The sequence below is a fragment of the Channa argus genome, chromosome 9, assembly GCF_033026475.1.
Source record: "Channa argus isolate prfri chromosome 9, Channa argus male v1.0, whole genome shotgun sequence".
In the NCBI taxonomy this organism is placed as follows: Eukaryota; Metazoa; Chordata; class Actinopteri; order Anabantiformes; family Channidae; genus Channa; species Channa argus.
In genome coordinates this window covers 13,991,761-14,009,590 of record NC_090205.1, presented here as the reverse complement: position 1 = coordinate 14,009,590, position 17,830 = coordinate 13,991,761, and the positions used below count along the sequence as shown (strand labels likewise).

Sequence of the window (17,830 nt, the reverse complement as noted above, 5' to 3'; positions counted from 1 at the left end):
CTTGAATTAGGCTGGGCACAGGTGGGTGGAGGCGACGGACTGGGAGTAGTTGAGGTAATCATGAGTTTTACAGGTGAGATGAGTGAACTGCACTCCTAGTGTATCAGACTATCTGCCACTGATACATCTAATACAATAGCAACAGCATTATATATTATCAACCCCTATACATTTAAATATACATTTTACAGCCCTATTTTTATCATTAGACAATACATTTTTACACTCTGACTGAAGCTGAGGAAATCTGGAGCCATCCCTGTACGGAAACATTCTGGCCTCGTTGCTTATGTTCGCAAATGTAATTCTGCACGTACGCGTATAACTTAATCATACTCTTCTGTTTGTGGCTTTAAAGATGCCAGTCCTTCTTCAACAACTCAAAAACACATACAACATTGCTTTGTCAGCTCGATACTTTCCCTCTTTTCCATACAACATCTTACCTTTTATCCAGCACATTTTCTAATTGACCATTTTTAAATATGTTTGTTATTGACATTTCAACAAATCAAATATATTATATATATTTCTGCGTGTATGACCCATATAAAACAGAAATCATAAAACATTGTGGCCAGTTCCATGTTCTGCTCAGTTGACCAGAACAGAATCAAAATATTTAATTGACTTTTGTAGTTTTAATAGTATTTGGCAAATACAGCATGCAGCACCACAAACAATGAAGAAAAACTTAATAACTCAACACAAGGATTCATTGTGCTTTTATTTGAAGTACTACTTTGATAAAAATGTAAAAGGTTTTGTAATAAACTAAAATAAATGGCAGCTGTTACAGCTGATCAGTCACGTGCGTGGAAACAGTGTTGAGATCTGTTAAAAAGTACAATGTGAGGCTGACTGCTGTGTCAGTCGGTTTGGAAATGGCATAGAGAGGCAAGAAGGCTCTTTACTTAGCAGATTATCTGACTCTAAAGCTCCCACTGCTGTCTAAAGGAACTAACTGCAGTAACGTTACATTCCTATTGAGTATCATCAGGGGTTATTATTTTACAGGCCATGTTCAGATGTTGCAATGGCCGGTTTGACAGTACACAATTTTAGAATCCTATATACAAGCATAAATGTACAAACTTCAGGGGGGAAAAAAGTACTGATGGTGTGGGCTGACACAATCACATGTTTGACAAGATTAGACTTTCTCAAAAAGATCATATAGCTGCTAGGTAGCCAGTGAAATCATTAAGTTAATAATCCAAACCATGAGGCATGGGATTATTCTATGAATCCATCAATAAATTAGAATAATGTCAGTGAGCAGCCTTTAAAAATGTTCTTTAAACTGACATGACATTTTTTGTTCCATTTCCAAATGACCGCTGGCAGAGATTGCTGGCTCTCATATTAATTCTCAGGTTTTCAAGGAAAAAATATATCTATCTTGAGTAGAAATAATGAAGTTGAAGAGCTGATGCCCTGAGGAGCAGTCACAAAGAATTATATCTTTCTATAACACAGGACACAGGCAAAAGATAAGTACCTGTCAGTTGGCATACTCTCTGCTACATGTGCCTATCAATAAAAGAGATTATTTTCTCCAGTTATTACAACAAAGATCTGGGGGGCTCGAAGATTGCCCCTTTAATGAGAAGGAATGATTTCCTCCTGCACACTCACAACCACACTGGAAGTGAGTGAGCTGTAATGCCATCAATTTTCCCCCTCTCTCTCGATTTTACAAGAACTTATTAAAATGAAATATTGCCAGCATTTAATTCACAGGGATTATTTATTACATTTTAACAGGATTATGGTGTGCAAAGCTTGATTTGGGATTCACACCCTGTATTGTGATATCGTGGTTTAGCAGTCAAATTCTGCAGACTTGTTGTAATTAACAGTGGCAAAATAGATCATTTCCAAATGATATGTCGCTTCATAAATAATCTTTATGTCCCCGAATGTTGGAATCCTGAAGAGTGTGTTCAGTGGATGGAAACTTGGATTTTGTCTGTACCAGTGGTGGATAGCTTGTCATTCTACTGGCAGTACTTTTCTGTTAAAGAGACTCCAGTCCAAATTGCAAAATGGGATTTTGTCATAGCTGTTTTATGTTATTACATCTTAAAGTGTCAGGTGTAGTGTTTCTTTAATAGACACGGGTCTCACGTCTGTACTTGTCAGATCGTTTTTTTGTTTTTTTTTTCCCCCCCATGCATAGTCTTGCAGCCATGGCGTAATGCACTGGAACAACCATATAGATGTCTTACTAATGACAATATGGAGAATTCAAGTACATGTACGTCGATGACGGCAAAGAAATAATTTGTATGGGCACCTTATCATATTGAGCAGAAAATCCAACACTCGCAAAACACGTCTTTAATCTCCAAACATGACTGCTTCGTGAAACGTGCCATTAGTTATACTGATGAAGGAGCATGACTTCATACCTTAATTGGGAAGTAATGTGAAGGTCCTCAGAACAAATCTATTATGAATGGTCCTATGAGACATCACATGCAGGGGTCCTTCAGACTTCCTATACTCTTTAAGCCACATCATCGTGCTGCGCCTAGTCATATTGTGTTGTGGAAATTTTCCATGTTCTTTGTTACCACAGAAAGGGTTACATTGAAGGTAATGGCTTTTGAACATAGTATTTATTCTTGCTTTGTTTGCTTGTGTGTGGGAAGAAAATGGATCTCTAAAGGGACGTGAAATAGGGAAAGCAATCAAAAGTCTGGCCTTCACTCTCACTGTGCTGCTAACAAAAATGTTACAAGGCTAGGAGCTGCAGACACAGAGACATCTCTGCCTGTCTCTTTCTCCTTATTGAGCCACTGAGAGATGTTTCTCTCTAAACGTTCTTTATTATTCCTCATGGTTTTATTTGCTCTCTTCTTCTGCAAAATAGGCATCTATGTTACCGGGAGCAATTAAAAGTGGGGCACAATTAAAGAATACAAACATATTACATGGAACTTTTGCCACATACAGTTTAGCAGATGCATGGAAAACTTTCAGCATGTAAATTCAAGTACACTGAATTTGTTTGTATGAAAAATAAAATGGGTCAAGTGGAACAGTGCCCTTTGACAGGTCCTTTTCAAAATGGAATGAAACCTGGGAATAGCACCGTATTTCTCCTCCTCAAAGAGATGGCACCTATACAAACTCGTACAAGAGGCACAAATGAACTTGAATGTCTAAAAGCACACCTTGACACTTTGATATTAGTGCAGACAGGTGTAAAAATATATACGGCTAACAGCGAGCAATAATAACAGATTTATGTATGTAGGGCGCAAAAGAAATGCTGTGCCGATGCCTGGTGCTGTCAGGTTTATTTTCCTGTTGCGTCATTCACCATGCCAGTGCACAGTGAAGCCAAATATGGCAGAAGCCTCTATATTTCTCTTATCACGTGACACGTGAGCTCTTGTTAGGCTTAAGATATGTCTGAGCACCATGAATTGTTGGATGTTTGTATGTGTATGTAAGAAATAAGTAAACAAGTTGAAATACTTCCCCCTTAATTTGATGCACAATGCATTCTGACAGCTAATTCACCGCACGTGGCTTCAAGAGCCAGTGTCACACGTCAGTTCCTTTCTGCTCAGATAAATAAGTTAGTTTAGTAGCAGGCAGCTAATAATGCCATATAGCCACTTAACACCGGCAATCAGGCGTTTCTGTTTGTCCCAGAATATTATCACCCTTTTCTGACCCTATCTAACCTTTTACCTGCACAGTCAATACACTCAGAGGTGATAAAAGATCACGAGTAAATGGAGTGTGTGTAATGTTGCAGGCAGCAGCGATTAGAGGTAACATGAACACTTGGAAGCGATATTGAGACTGGGCTTTATGTGCCTGCTAAATTGCTGGACAGCTCCAGGGCTGACATTTAAAACATAACATCACCAAACAAAAACACATTAAAAGAGAAAAGCTGAGCAGGGGGCTTTAAGCAAAACCTGAAATTCAAGTTTTGGCGAAGGCAACTGACCCAAATTTCCTGCCCCTGCTCCTTAACATGCTTCTGCAAGCCTGGGCCCTCGGGTGACATATCCCTTACACAGGGATTGCCACTGCATTTACATAGCATGGTTAATGAGAGATCAACACCAGGAAAGCGCCTTGAATATAAAGCTTTCTTGTAAAAATAATGAGCGAGCGATTGATCCATACTCAAACAAGCCGGTTTGCTGAGTTAATACCAAAGGCAGATTATAGCCAGTGCCAAAAGTGCCCTGGCGTGCGACGCCTTTTGCTTAGAGGGTCCCCAAACTTGTCATCACATTAGCACATGGTCAAGGAGTACATCCTGCCACTCTCATAATCTGCTTTCCTGCACAATTAGCCTTCTATAATAAGGCAGCTGCCTGACAGCCGCCAGGGAGAAAAGAAGAAAATCACTGAGTTTCGCATAGGTCAGATGGATTGTTTGCTGACACTGAAATATAGACTTTGAGGTGATTCTTCCTCCAGCTCATCACCTACTATTGGTCCTCATATTAGGTCTGAACGTTATGACAACATGGAGGCTTGCTCTTCTTTATTGTGCCAAGCATCTATTGCACTTTGATGAAGCCAGACAAAAGGAGAGGGTGGAGAAGGGGGGGAGAGAGAGAGAGAGAGAGAGAGAGAGAGAGAGCGAGAGCGAGCGAGAGAGCACCATGACCAGGGTAGATGTGGTTTAGCTCAGAAAATCTGATGGAATCAGATGTTGGAGAGAGAGGGTAGAATGGCAGGGGATGGCAAGTTTTCTGAATAAAATAATAGATAATTTCATTCTGACAAAAGCAAGGAAACTATGGGCAAGAGAACAAAATAGCAGGAAGGGATGGAGAAGGGAAGGGTTTTGAAAAGAATAAGAAGAATTCAGTGCTGCTTCTTGCAAGGAAAAAGAAAAAAACATTGATGACACCCGGTTCCATTCTTCCGCTCTCCCCTTTCTCTGCTCCTCGCCTCGCAGCACGGCGGGCTAAGCTGGGAGCTGTAATGTCATTAAATTGCAAATGCTTTTTTTTCATTTCCGACACACACTGTTTACTTATCTGGCAAAAACATATGTTGGAAGGAATCCGTTAAATTCTGCCCATTGCCTTGGGTGAAAGTGCAATAGAAACGGGCCCACTGAGCTCCTTCTGTCGTCTCCTTTTAGCACTTTGCCTTATCTACAAGGCTGCTTAGCAGCAAACTGGCGAGTTCAATGAAAAATGAAGATACAGTGCAAGATTAGGGAAGAACAGTGAGGGGAGAAATGCTTGGAGAGAGGGTCATCCCATTGCAAATGATTTCACTCCTCTCCATCTGCATAAATGACTATTTTTAAGGCATCTCCAGCGTCTGTATATTTTTCTCACTCTGCCACACATTTAATTTCACGCCCCGTGTTCTGAATATGCTTAAATGCATATCTCTGATGCACCTTTAAGCCAGAGGAAAGAGGATGGGGGGGAGTGGGGAGGGTACGAAAGCAAAATTAAAGATAAAATGGTGTGATTTGCACTACAAGTCTATTACTTTATGGCATTTACATATAGTTTACCTCTGCAATTCCAAGATTTTTTTCTACCACCTTTCTATCAGTATTTGGGCTTGTATAAATATGTATAAATCTTTGTTGAGAAAAAATAGAATTCCTGGCACTGCACTGGAAAGTTTGAAGGGTGCACTTTCTTGCTTCAACTTCTTCTCTTGCTCCCATGAGACTGTCAGCATATCTGCTGGGGGTGTGCTCCCCCAGCACGCCCCAACAAAGGCACAGGCTTCAAGCACTTTGTGCCCCGTGATCCCCAGATACTCCTCCCCTCAGTGGAACGAGTGGGGAGAGAGATCCTGGGTCAAGGCTTGGCCATGGTGTCAGAGGAAGGGCCTGGCAAAGTTTGATGCAAGCAAAGAGCGGCATCCTCGTCAAACAAGTGGATGAGCCGAGCTGTGTGAACGCACAACCCGGACTCCACGTATGTTATTGCCATAGACTGTATTTACAGAGGACCCCAGACTCCCACACAGGTCTCTCGCAGTTACACGATGAATGGTGCCCGCATGTGTGCTACTGTCATGTTATCAGGTGGATATGTTGTTCTACAGTGGTGAGGAAGTTTGAGCTGTGAGTGGAAAACCCGCCCCTAACAGCAGAGTGGAAGAAGGCTGTGGATTGCCCTGGGAATGAAAAGGAGAGAGAGGGGCTATTCAGAGCACGATTCCTTTCCTTCATTGTCTGCCCGCTTAGATTTGAATACGCTCAGTCAAAGCAGACGAGAAAAATGCTTCAGCCCCTCGCATTGTTGGCTTTCTCTCTCTTCTTTTCTATTTGCAATTAAATGCATTTCAAATGGAACAACTGTACAGAAAGCAATTCTGATAAGGAGGAATTCCATTGCCTTTAACCTCTTTTGTAATGGCTTTGCAGTTTTTGAGCACTCTTATTATGAGAATTGCACAATCAAAACACATCTTTGAATAGAAAATGCCATACAACTTAAGTATTGCTTCATTGAAAATTAAATTGCATTTAAAAATCATTTTTAGTCCTCTGTGTTCCTCGTGTCTTAAGCTACTCTTAGTGTTTCTGTTTTGTTGCTTTGTGTGTAACATTGTGTCTTGACAGGACCCTTGTGTCCTGAGCAGTATCATACACACTGGTCCTGAGCATGGGATGAGATCAGTCAATTAGAATTAATGTCATTTGGTCATTTACAGCTAAACACCCTCTGCATGCATTGTGTTTGCTTTGTGTGCAAAGCATCAACTGCAAAACCAATCTCATCCTCCAGACATGAATTTTTGAAGGATTTTAACACTGTAAATAACTCCAAACCCTCTCTTACGAGGTTTACCCCTGGAGCACTTTGTAACTTATCAGGGCTGCCTTGTGCCTCCTCTAATGCTTGCATTATGCTCAAATGTAAATCTGTAAGCTGCCAGAGAGGTGGGCGGGAATCACTGAAGAAAGAATCACTGAAGGGTCTAGCCAATATTCTGATTGGGGCATAGCAAAATAAACAGTATAGTTTTGTTTTTTAGAAGGCATTTGAACAAAAATACATCACACCACTTTGTTATATTCACAAACAATTGTTTTTTTGTTGTTGTTTTTTTCAGTGTTGCACAGTTCCAGAAATGGTAAATTAAGTAATAAAAGCTGAGATGCTTACCTTCAAAATATTGTAACGTTTGCCAAAGTTTCAAGGGTTGTAAGTTTTCCTTCTTAAAATGCCAACACTGTTTTAACAGGAAACTAATATATTCTAAGCAAATGATGCCCAAGGGTCTGTTTTGTATTTCTAATTTCCATCTCTAATAGTACAAGAGACTGATAAGTAATTAGGACAGAGCCATTTAAATGCATGTAATGAGCATTATAGGTTTCCCATATATTTTGCACTTTATACTGATGAAAATGAATAGCATCTTCATCAATTTGAACGCGTGTTGACCTTTAATGGCAATTAATCTTCGACACAGTTTTTCATGCTGCTTGTCCTTGAATTGGCTTTATAGTGTAATGAGTATATCACTGGAATCTCCAAAATAATTGACCTCAAGCATTTTTCAAAGCATAACTATTAATCTTATTTTCCAGTGAGTAATTTGATCAGTTTGCTAGAAAAGTGGGTTATACAAGTACAAACTAGTGCACATGGGTATGTGGCCCCTAGATAATAATTTAGAGATGGATAGGAGTCTTAAAGAGGATTAAAACTCTATGCAGGCTACTCATTTCACATAACTGCATACCACCTAGTCCACTGTATATACTGTCAGTCACTGCTTGGCATGGTTGAGATTTAAAATGGTGACAGTTAAAGTACAAAGATGTCCAATCCTAGACTATTTCATGGCATATTTGCTAGAGCATCCTGAAGGAAATGCAAACTGTTGGGGCCAGTCATTCCAGTTGGCCACCAGAAACACCAACACTGCCCCCCTGCTATTGTCTACAGATACTGCATATACCCTGTCTGTTAAACTTGTTTCTGCTGCCATAGTACTGCAAGCACAAGAGAAACACCATAACTGCTGCTAATATTTACACAGCCTTTTTTAAAGGCTGATTTGTGGTTTTCTAATACACAAAAAAACAAAAAGCATCATAGTTAAAACTAAATGAGCTATTGCATCAGAAAATAAAAATTAAGACACTAGAAAGGCTATTGTGGTACTGTATTTTCCTATAGAAAGCTTATTCATCCATCAATCAATCCATTATCTGTAACCACTGAGGGGTTGCAGCCCAGCTTAGATGACATATGGCGAGAGGAACCCTGCACAGGTCAGGAAGCTTATAATTAAAAATGCTTAGCAGATAATGTTTTGAATGGCGAAAAGTTCATAAGAACTTGACATGTTTTAAAATGTGACTACACATTAGGAATTAGGAATTGTTTTATAAATATGGAAATAGTCAATATAATAGTCATATTATAGTCATATAAATGATAAAAGTGTTAATAATTTATTCTGAGGTTTTCTGAGGTTTTAACTATTAACTGAATAGTTTTTATTACCTTTTTTTTTATGATATAATGATTTATTTTCTCATTATCGACCCACATGCAGATGTATATATGGTATAATGGCCGTAATTATTTTTAAGATTGAGTTTACATGAATTTGAAGTGTAAACATACTTTAGACTTTACAAGTGCTTTAAAAATCTAATATGAATATGGAAAAGACATCTCAAAAGCCGAGCAGAGGTTGTCAAATGGGTCCTCAGGTTATGTATCAAATAATAAAATACTACACGATACAAACAAAAAGACTTAAATTGGTTTCTTTTCACCAGTTACTATGACACTGAGCTCTGCAAATGTAACTAAAGTAGTTGCAATTAAAGATTTACAAAGCCCTCTGTTATATAGCCCACAGAAATTCCTGCTAAATGTATGCAGAGGGGTAGGTGTTAAGTGAAATATTCACAATGCTGTCAAGCAAATGGATGCATTTCTCTATCCAAATGTTAAAACCCAGATGAGTTCATAAATGAATAATCTCCTTCATCTGTGAGTGTCTTTGAAAGACTGTAAAATGGGTTTATTTGTCCTACTTCAAAGATGCATAATGGACTATTATGCACATTCTTACGTTCAACCTGAGAAGAGGAACTCCATATAAAAAGACCAATGAAAGTAAATGGATTACAACTACTAAGTGATATGCAAATCAAAATTCCCTACCACCACCTCTACTTTGTGTTGTATATTATATTTTCCATGTAAGCTCATAAATCTTATTATATAACAGTAGATAGATATTGCCACTAACCCTAATTGGACTTTTTACTGTTCTAAAACTGTTTGGCAGAAGCTCCCATATAGTGTATTTTTAAAATAAACAAGTTCTGCCATCCTGTTTTTAAAAATATTTTTGACACTCCTGTCATGCCTCACATGCCATTATATGTACTTCCTTATTTCTCCATGGCTCTCTGGCACCATCCTGTGTTTCCCGGGAATAAACGATTTGTTTTTAATGACGTATTCTGTAGATGTTAAAATGAATGCAAATAATTTTCCAAATAATATCCGAAAGAAAATCAATAAAAATTCTATATTACATTGACATTACAGCTGTTTTTTGGTACCACGGCACATTTTACATGTTCAATGGTTGCAGCTCAGCATTACTAGTAGTTTCTTTCCATTACTATTTTCAATTTTATCACAAAATATATTACAACATATTACAGCATCACAAAAATGCAATAAAAGGTGCTAGAGAATCGTTAGTGGTCAAAACTGTTGAATAAACTCCCCTTATGTTTATTTAATATATTTTCTTAATGTTATTTAAATGCATGAAGAAGAATAGTAGCTACAAATAGCTAATATTATTTAATTGTTAAATATTCTAATTGAAAAAGTAAATGCTTTATTCAGTGACTGTTTCCATACACACACTGTGACTGTAGCACACCTGAAAACATCTGATCACAGGAACCTGGGTGAGTTCATACTGGAGATGCTCTGTTCACACATTTGCACGTTTAATTTTTCATTACCCTAAATTTGATTCCTCTTTGTTAAAGTAAATATATTTTTCACTTTATAGTGTTTGATTTTATCTTGCTTTAAACTCGTCATCCTAATTTAACTCTGTACACTGCTTTGAAGTGAATTAGTTGTCTTTGATGCCAATCATCATATTTTCCTTAATTTGACAAGCCATGACTATGATAAACAATGAAATTAGGTGTTACATTTTGGGTTGTCATGCTTTTTTTTTTTTTGTCACTAACACGCTTGCAGACTTGTTTACTTAATAAATATGATAAATCATTTTCTACATTCCATTTGACTTCCATGAATTCAGCTCACTAATCCTCTTGTGTGCGGTGAACCTCAAAGGGCCAGTTGTGCAAAGGACTCAGTGGTCACACATGAGTTTTCTCATGGAGCCATGTTTAAGTCTGCTCTAACTGCAGATTCCTATTTATCAAATACTTTACCTGTTTGAAGGTGTTTTGCAAGCTGTTTTTTTTTTTTTTCTAAAACTCTAAGTCATGATTATAGTCACCTTCATAAAAAGTGAATCTGATGATGGATAAAGTAAAACGTATTGATTTGCAAAAAATGTATTGATTTTTTTTCAGTTTTATATTTATAGTCTTAAGTTTAGATTCAGATCCTTTACACTTTGCTTTAACAAAGCTCTATTGTTTCATTTCCATCCATTTAGAGAAATGTATTTAAACAGCTAGGAGTCACATGGAATGCATCGTGTGTGAGGAAAAGAGACAAAGCTGAGCACAGGGGGGTTTTACGCATTATGAACCGTCTTTGAAGGTGTGGAGTTCCTGCATCTAAAGCTGAGTAAACAAAACCAAACTTTATTTCTACAGGGCAGAGAAGTGAATCATGTCCATATGATAAGATCGTAGCCCAATTTTTAAAGACTTTTGATATAAACACAAAGCCAGTGATTATTTGTTTTACGTCACAAGTGTATCCTCATGCTCAAATGTGTGGTTAGTGGTAGATTTTACTTTTAAGGTTTAAGTGTTAAAAAAAAGAAATGCTGTTTTTTAGTTCAATGATTTATCTTATCATTTGCTAAGGACTGCAAAACCTATGCCATATCTAAAACCTACAGAAACAAAATCTGTGTGTCCTACATGTCTGCCTCCTTAAATTAATTTTCAAGCCTGTGTTGCTGTCAGTGTTGGATCAGATAATTGGTCACATGAAGTCCAGTCGTATACCCTCAACATCATCCACCAGTTGAAGAAAGTGCTCTTTGACGCAGTTTGAGTCAGTTTTATTTAAAGAATTATTGGAAGAGGCTTCTTCTGCCTTCAGGTCATTTTGGTGGTTCTGATTCTTTCTGTGTGATTCATTGTGTTGTTGGCTTGTTTGATTTACTACAAAGTACTAGTTTTTACATTACAGCTTTTCACAACTAAAAGGACTGTGTGCCATGACAGTTTTAACTGGTGTCACTTTATTTTGGTTGCATTACGATGCACGGACCACAGGAGACTAAGTTTTAAATGTTTCACTGCAGTTTCGAGGCAAAAGCTAGAAGCAGTAGTGGAAAGTAACTCAAGTACTTTACTAACATACGTACAATTAAGAGGCACACTAGACTTTTCATCTTTATACTTCTAATCCACTATAATCCAGCGGCAAATATTGCATTTTCTATTCCTTTTCAATCAATTGATTATTTCAAGATAGTTACTTTGCAAATTCACATTAATAAAACAAAATATAATGAACAGAAACATGGAACGTTTGATTTATGGCAAAGGAAGCTTAGGACAGAACATCAAAAGATCCATGTCCTAAAATTGTAACTTCTAGCTGGGCTCAGAGACTATGCCACAATCAAGGTTTACACAGCAGACTGAGTTCAGGGGACATGCTTAAAAGTTTGTTTTTTAGATATATAATGAATCTGCCACAACAATGGGAACACCATAGAAGACCTGGCATTTTGGAGATACTCTGACCCAGTTTAGCCATCACAATTTGGACCTTGTCAAATTTGCTCAGTCATTATTTTTTGCATCTAACACAAGAACTAAAATTTCACCTGCTGCCTAATAAAATGCTGGTGCCGTTGTGATGAAATAGTCAATGTAAGTTACCAGCAACGGCTGATGCTGGTCAGACGTATGATTTGTTTCTGTTTAACTTTAATCATCAGAATTACTCCTACATGTTTTGTTCATCAAAAAATATTTTATTTTGTATTTGACATGTCTTCAGAGGTGGCTCAATAGTCTGCTCTGTTTGAAGCAAATATTAAATCTGTGTTTGGTTTCCGATCACTAAATCAGACACAAGTTTGTCTTTTGGTACAAAGTAGCCAAACAGTTTATAGTAGTCCCCTTGGGCAGTTTCATGGTGTTCACCCACATGTTAGTCCAGCTCACAGCTCCGCTGTCAGGTGATCATCACAAGACCCACGACTTAATCCTCCCCCGTTCTACAAAAGCTTAAGGAGAAATTAGAGACTTTCTTAATGTGCATGAAACCGACTGGAACACAACATGATTTGGCTCTGAGTGTTGTTTCCACAGATGTTAAAACTATCGCTGAATTTAATTTGAAGATACACAGCGGGGAACCGTAGCAGAGTCAGATTCCACACCCTTCTGGGGGAACCAATTCTTTCACTGCAGAAAGTTGATCTACAAACTGATTTGTCACCAGAAAACATGCTGAAGTTGCTGGCTCTTGGTGTTTTTTGTGTACTTCTGTGGTCTGAGCCGACAGAGGCTCAATTTCCTCGAGTGTGCTGCACAGTGCAAGGGATCCTATCCAAGCAGTGCTGCCCTGCTCTGGGCTCAGACCCTGCCAATGTGTGCGGCGTTCTTTCGGGGAGAGGAATCTGCTCTACTGTTCGGGTCGACACCAAACCCTGGGGAGGACCGTACAGCCTGAGAAATGTGGATGACCGAGAGAGGTGGCCGACCAAATTCTTTAATCAGACTTGTAGATGTAACGGTAAGTGCCGGGCAGTTTTATTATGGTGCTTTGTCAGTGAGCAGCTAAAGAACGGGTAGATTATACCACATGGTTCATATTAAATATGGAGAAACATTAACGACATCAGCATGATTTGACGTTTACCCTTTGTGTTGCAGGTAACTTTGCAGGTTATAACTGTGGTCAGTGTAAGTTTGGCTGGACTGGACCAAATTGTGACCAGAGGAAAACTCCAGTGGTGCGTAAGAACATTCACGCCCTCAGCCCTGAAGAGCTGCAGGAGTTCCTGAATGCGTTGGAACTGGCTAAGACCACCATCCACCCAGACTACGTTATTGCCACTCAGCACTGGCTGGGACTCCTGGGTCCAAATGGAACCGATCCTCAGTTTGCCAATGTCTCCGTCTATGACTTCTTCGTTTGGCAGCATTACTACTCAGTCCGAGACACTCTTCTTGGTAAGAAACAGTTCCAAACTCCAACCTATATTATAATCATCTAGTTCTGCATAAAAATTAAATATACAAATCAAAGTTTTGGACTGTGCCCCTTAACATTAATGTCATTTGTTTTCTCGTACCTGAATGAATAGTTATTATTTTTTTACACTGTTGTTGCCCTGTTATCATTACAAAGAGGAGTTAATCAAACACTTTACTTCCCTGCAGGTCCAGGTCGTCCATTCAGAGCCATTGACTTCTCACACAAAGGCCCAGCTTTCATTACCTGGCACAGGTATCACCTCCTGAGCTTGGAGAGAGAGCTACAGGTATGTGTAATGTTTAATATGATCTTATTATATTATTACTGTTGTTGTTGTTCTTCTATTATTTTTTGGCAAGAGTTACTTGTATTACTGTCGTATAGAGTATTTGTAAATGTGTCCATTTAGGCTGTTGTTAAATACATGGTGTCTGATACCTTCTTTCCAAAAAACAACTTCAATAACACGAAATTTACTCCATAACAAATATATTATTTTATTGTTAAATGCATCCGTTATTGTACAGTTTTCAATTTGTAAGAATTTGGTAATACATGATTTAAGGCACATTATACATCCTAAAGACTCTCACTGAGTTAGCCAGATAAAAGATGACAGACACAAAGCTCAGGGAAGAGAATGATGGGGCAGATTATGCAAAGATCTAAAAGATACAGTTTCTACAGCAGTCGGGGCTGCGACATTATATTGGCAAAACATCACATTGCTCACCAAAATCCACCTTTCTTGAAACTAATATCAATAAAAAAAGTGTCTTTTTCTTGCAGAGGCTGACTGGTAATGAGACCTTTGCAATCCCATACTGGAACTTTGCCACAGGGCAGAGTGAGTGTGATGTGTGTACTGACTCTCTGCTGGGTGGCCAAAGCCCAGACAACCCCTCCCTCATCAGCAGCCAGTCCCGATTCTCCAGATGGGGGGTTGTGTGTAACAGGTCAGTACATAGTGTTGAAGGGAAGGGAAAGAAACTCAGTAACTACGAGTTGGATTATAGCGAAACAAATTCTCCTGTTTATTCTCCTGTAGCTTGGACGACTACAATCGCCTGGTGACTCTTTGCAATGGCACCGTTGAGGGTTTCATTCAGAGAGGGGTGATGGGGAGAAGTAATATGTCTCTGCCTACCATGAACGATGTGAGAAGCTGTCTTGGAATCAGGGATTTTGACAGCCCACCATATTTCACCAACTCTTCCTTTAGTTTTAGGTACAACTTTACTGCACATTTTAAATTTAATATAAGGAGGATTTGACAACAGGTTGACAAATATTTTACTTTTTCACTCACAGAAATGCTCTCGAAGGGTACGATAAACCAGATGGTGAGCTGGATCAAACCTTCAACAACCTTCACAACCTCGTCCACACCTTGCTCAATGGAACCAGTGCTCTTCCTCACTCTGCAGCCAATGACCCCATCTTTTTGGTCAGATTCGATTTCATGATTGACTCCAAAATGACGCAGTTTCATTGAAATCACCATGGTGCTTCTGGGTGTTTGCCTCACAGGTGCTCCATGCTTTCACTGATGCCATTTTTGACGAGTGGATGAGGAGGTTTGGACCATCCAACGCCACCTTACCCGATGAGATGGCCCCCATTGGTCACAACAGGAACTACAACATGGTTCCTTTCTTCCCACCGATCACTAATGAGGAGATCTATGCTCCCTCTGAACAGCTGGGTTATTCCTACGCCATTGCCCTGGATGGTGAGCAAGACTTAGAATAATGAATCGTTTGACATTTTGGGAAATATGATTTTACTTTCTTGTGAAGGGTTAGGTGAGAAAGGCCATTTTAGTCTCGGAAGGGTGTGTTAGAAAGACATTTACAGCCAGCAGCTTTGTAGATTACCAAAAAGATTAGAAACTGGGAAACAACTAGCCTGACTCTGTCCAGTCCTCTTTTTTTGTTTAAGTCTCTGGCACAGACTGCTGAGTGATGGAAACCTCTAAATTGGGAACAATAGTCCCATTTTAAAATATGTACGCTATAGGAAAGCTGACAAATTAGAACAGAAAGGCAGTGTATAATAGTGTAACTATTTTGCTTTTATATTTGCTTACCTTTGGCTTAAGACCATACCATCCTCTCAGGGCTTTAAAATTGAAGTTGAAAGTTTGAGGTCAAAGGTATGAGTTCATAGCTGAGTAATGTTGAGTCACTCATGCTGGTTCACAGCCTCATCAAACCTCTGGTATATGGAGCAAGCACTGAAAACACCCTGTTCTAACATACTGAATGACATTTACACGTTTTCACAATGCAAGAAAATGAAAAAAATAAAATGAAATCACCCTCTGTAACTCATCTTTGCAGATGCAGAAGGAGGGCCAAATGTGTTTGTGCTGGGCTCCACTCTGGGGGGAGTTCTCATTGGTCTCCTGGTGCTTCTCCTTATCTTTGTGCTCTACCTGCGTCAGCGGAGGAACAGAGGCTTTGAACCTCTGATAAAAGCAGACTTCACAAATAGGAAGTACACAGAGGAAGCCTAGACTTCACCTGTTGCTCCAAAACAGAATTAATCCTACAAATGTAGTAGAGATGAAAAAGCCAATCTACAACATTCTGTACGTCTAACAAAAAGAAAACAGTAATCCTGTAAATGAAGGACGCTTATTATAAAATTTTGTAACATCCACTGAAAAAAATATTAAGGTTCAAGTGAAACCAATCAAACTTTTTGTATAATTACTCTAACATAGAACATTTTTAGCCAGCTTAACAAATTGCTGACCAATTTTTAACAATTTCCTTCCATAATATGTGCCTTTTAGCAATTTCGCTGTAACAGTCACAACAAATACAAATTTATTGGAATGTTTTAATAAATATTTATTCTCAAGAACAGTAACAAAACACAAATGCAATCTTCATAATTGCACTGGAAATCAGTAAGGCATATTAGCTCATCTAGTTCTTCTTCCCCTCTTAGTTTGAAATTATATTCAAACTCCAAACAAATTTCACCTCATTAGAGTTTGAATTCATACAGCAATGCTATGATTGTAAAAAAGAAAAAATGCTGAGTTATATTCTATCCTGCTTATTCTGTTTTTTAGGTAATTTTCTGACCAGACATCCATTTTTAATATTTTATTGCAAAAATATTACCATTAAAAGTTCAATGATACAAAACATAAAAAGGGCATCCTGTAAGATTTATAGTCGTAATAAAGAATCCCTTTTAAATGACATGACAGATTTTGTTAGTTTTTTCTTGCAATGCTGAATTCAAACACAGACTTAATATGTAATATAGAAAAGCTTAAACATTCACTGATATACTGCAAAGGGCATAACACAGGCTAAATCTGTGGATATGTAAGCTTAGCTGGCCTGATGGTTATGGAGCTGATGGGCTCTCAGAGAACAGTGGACGTACATACAGGCTGGTTTTGTCCGCCCCCCTCAGCAGTGCCAGGCCTCTCACATTCTCTGTAAGTACGCTCTACTGAGGGGCTTCACTGAAGCATTCAGCCCTGTCCAGTCCCCACAGATTCTCATTTCACAGGTGACTGTGGTCGGCTTCAAGCCTGTCGGGGCTGCAGACATAACCATTCAAGCTTTAAAGATAAATTTAGGGACCCTTTCTTTGCATTTTCACTAACCGCTGTGTGCTGTTTTCTATGTCTTCTCTTAATAATTCCCACACATTTTACATAACTGTGGTAATAATTGTGTGACAGTATTTTAGGTTTTTTGCTACAGTGCTCAGCATATTGAACTTTTTTGTTGAAATACTTACCGGCCGTGATTATTGCAAATCAATATAAATCAATATAAAGTTTATAGCAGCACAAACTTTTGTTCAGGGATGGTGATTCTGTATTGATTTGATGTGACTATAACATGCATGTCCATTTACGCAAGGCAAATGTCATGATTTTTAATTAGGGTCTAATGCTTCCTTCATATTTTCACAAAAATATGTTTTAATATTAAAAAATTGGCTTACTTGTGTATCTCTATTTAGTGGCTTTGCGTGCAGATCATTAATGCCATACGATGTTAGAAACCTTGCATAACCTGATTAAACCTACTGATGAAAAGCAGAAATACATGAGTAATCCTTATATATGAGTGACAATTAGAATTTGTTCCGCCCACTCTGACATGAATGCGTTGATTTTACATATTGACACTAGCCCCACAACACTGAACCAGTATCACAATGATGACACTACTGTAGATTGGCGGTACCTTCTGTATAATATTTCTGTCCATGTTGTCTACTTCTGAAGCCAAACCAACATGATATGAGAACATACTGCAAAAAATAAATGTGTTGCAATGCAAATGAGTACATGAAAATTTCATTTTTATCCCTTTTAACAAAATGAACCACAGCACAAGACAGCTGTTGAACATGATGTGATTAGAGCAGACCCATGACCAACTCATGATGGAGAG

At 38.5% G+C, this 17,830-nt stretch overlaps 1 protein-coding gene across 1 annotated transcript; it reads left to right on the top strand.

Moving 5' to 3' along the window:
• The first annotated feature begins 8,728 nt into the window (after window positions 1-8,728).
• dct (dopachrome tautomerase) lies at window positions 8,729-17,711 on the top strand. The gene is made up of 8 exons (XM_067516869.1): window positions 8,729-12,929; window positions 13,070-13,369; window positions 13,580-13,680; window positions 14,184-14,350; window positions 14,443-14,622; window positions 14,706-14,841; window positions 14,925-15,126; window positions 15,737-17,711. Exons 1-8 carry the CDS (start codon window positions 12,641-12,643, stop codon window positions 15,910-15,912), a joined length of 1,551 nt encoding a protein of 516 aa, XP_067372970.1. The 5' UTR covers window positions 8,729-12,640; the 3' UTR covers window positions 15,913-17,711.
• Window positions 17,712-17,830: the final 119 nt, after the last annotated feature.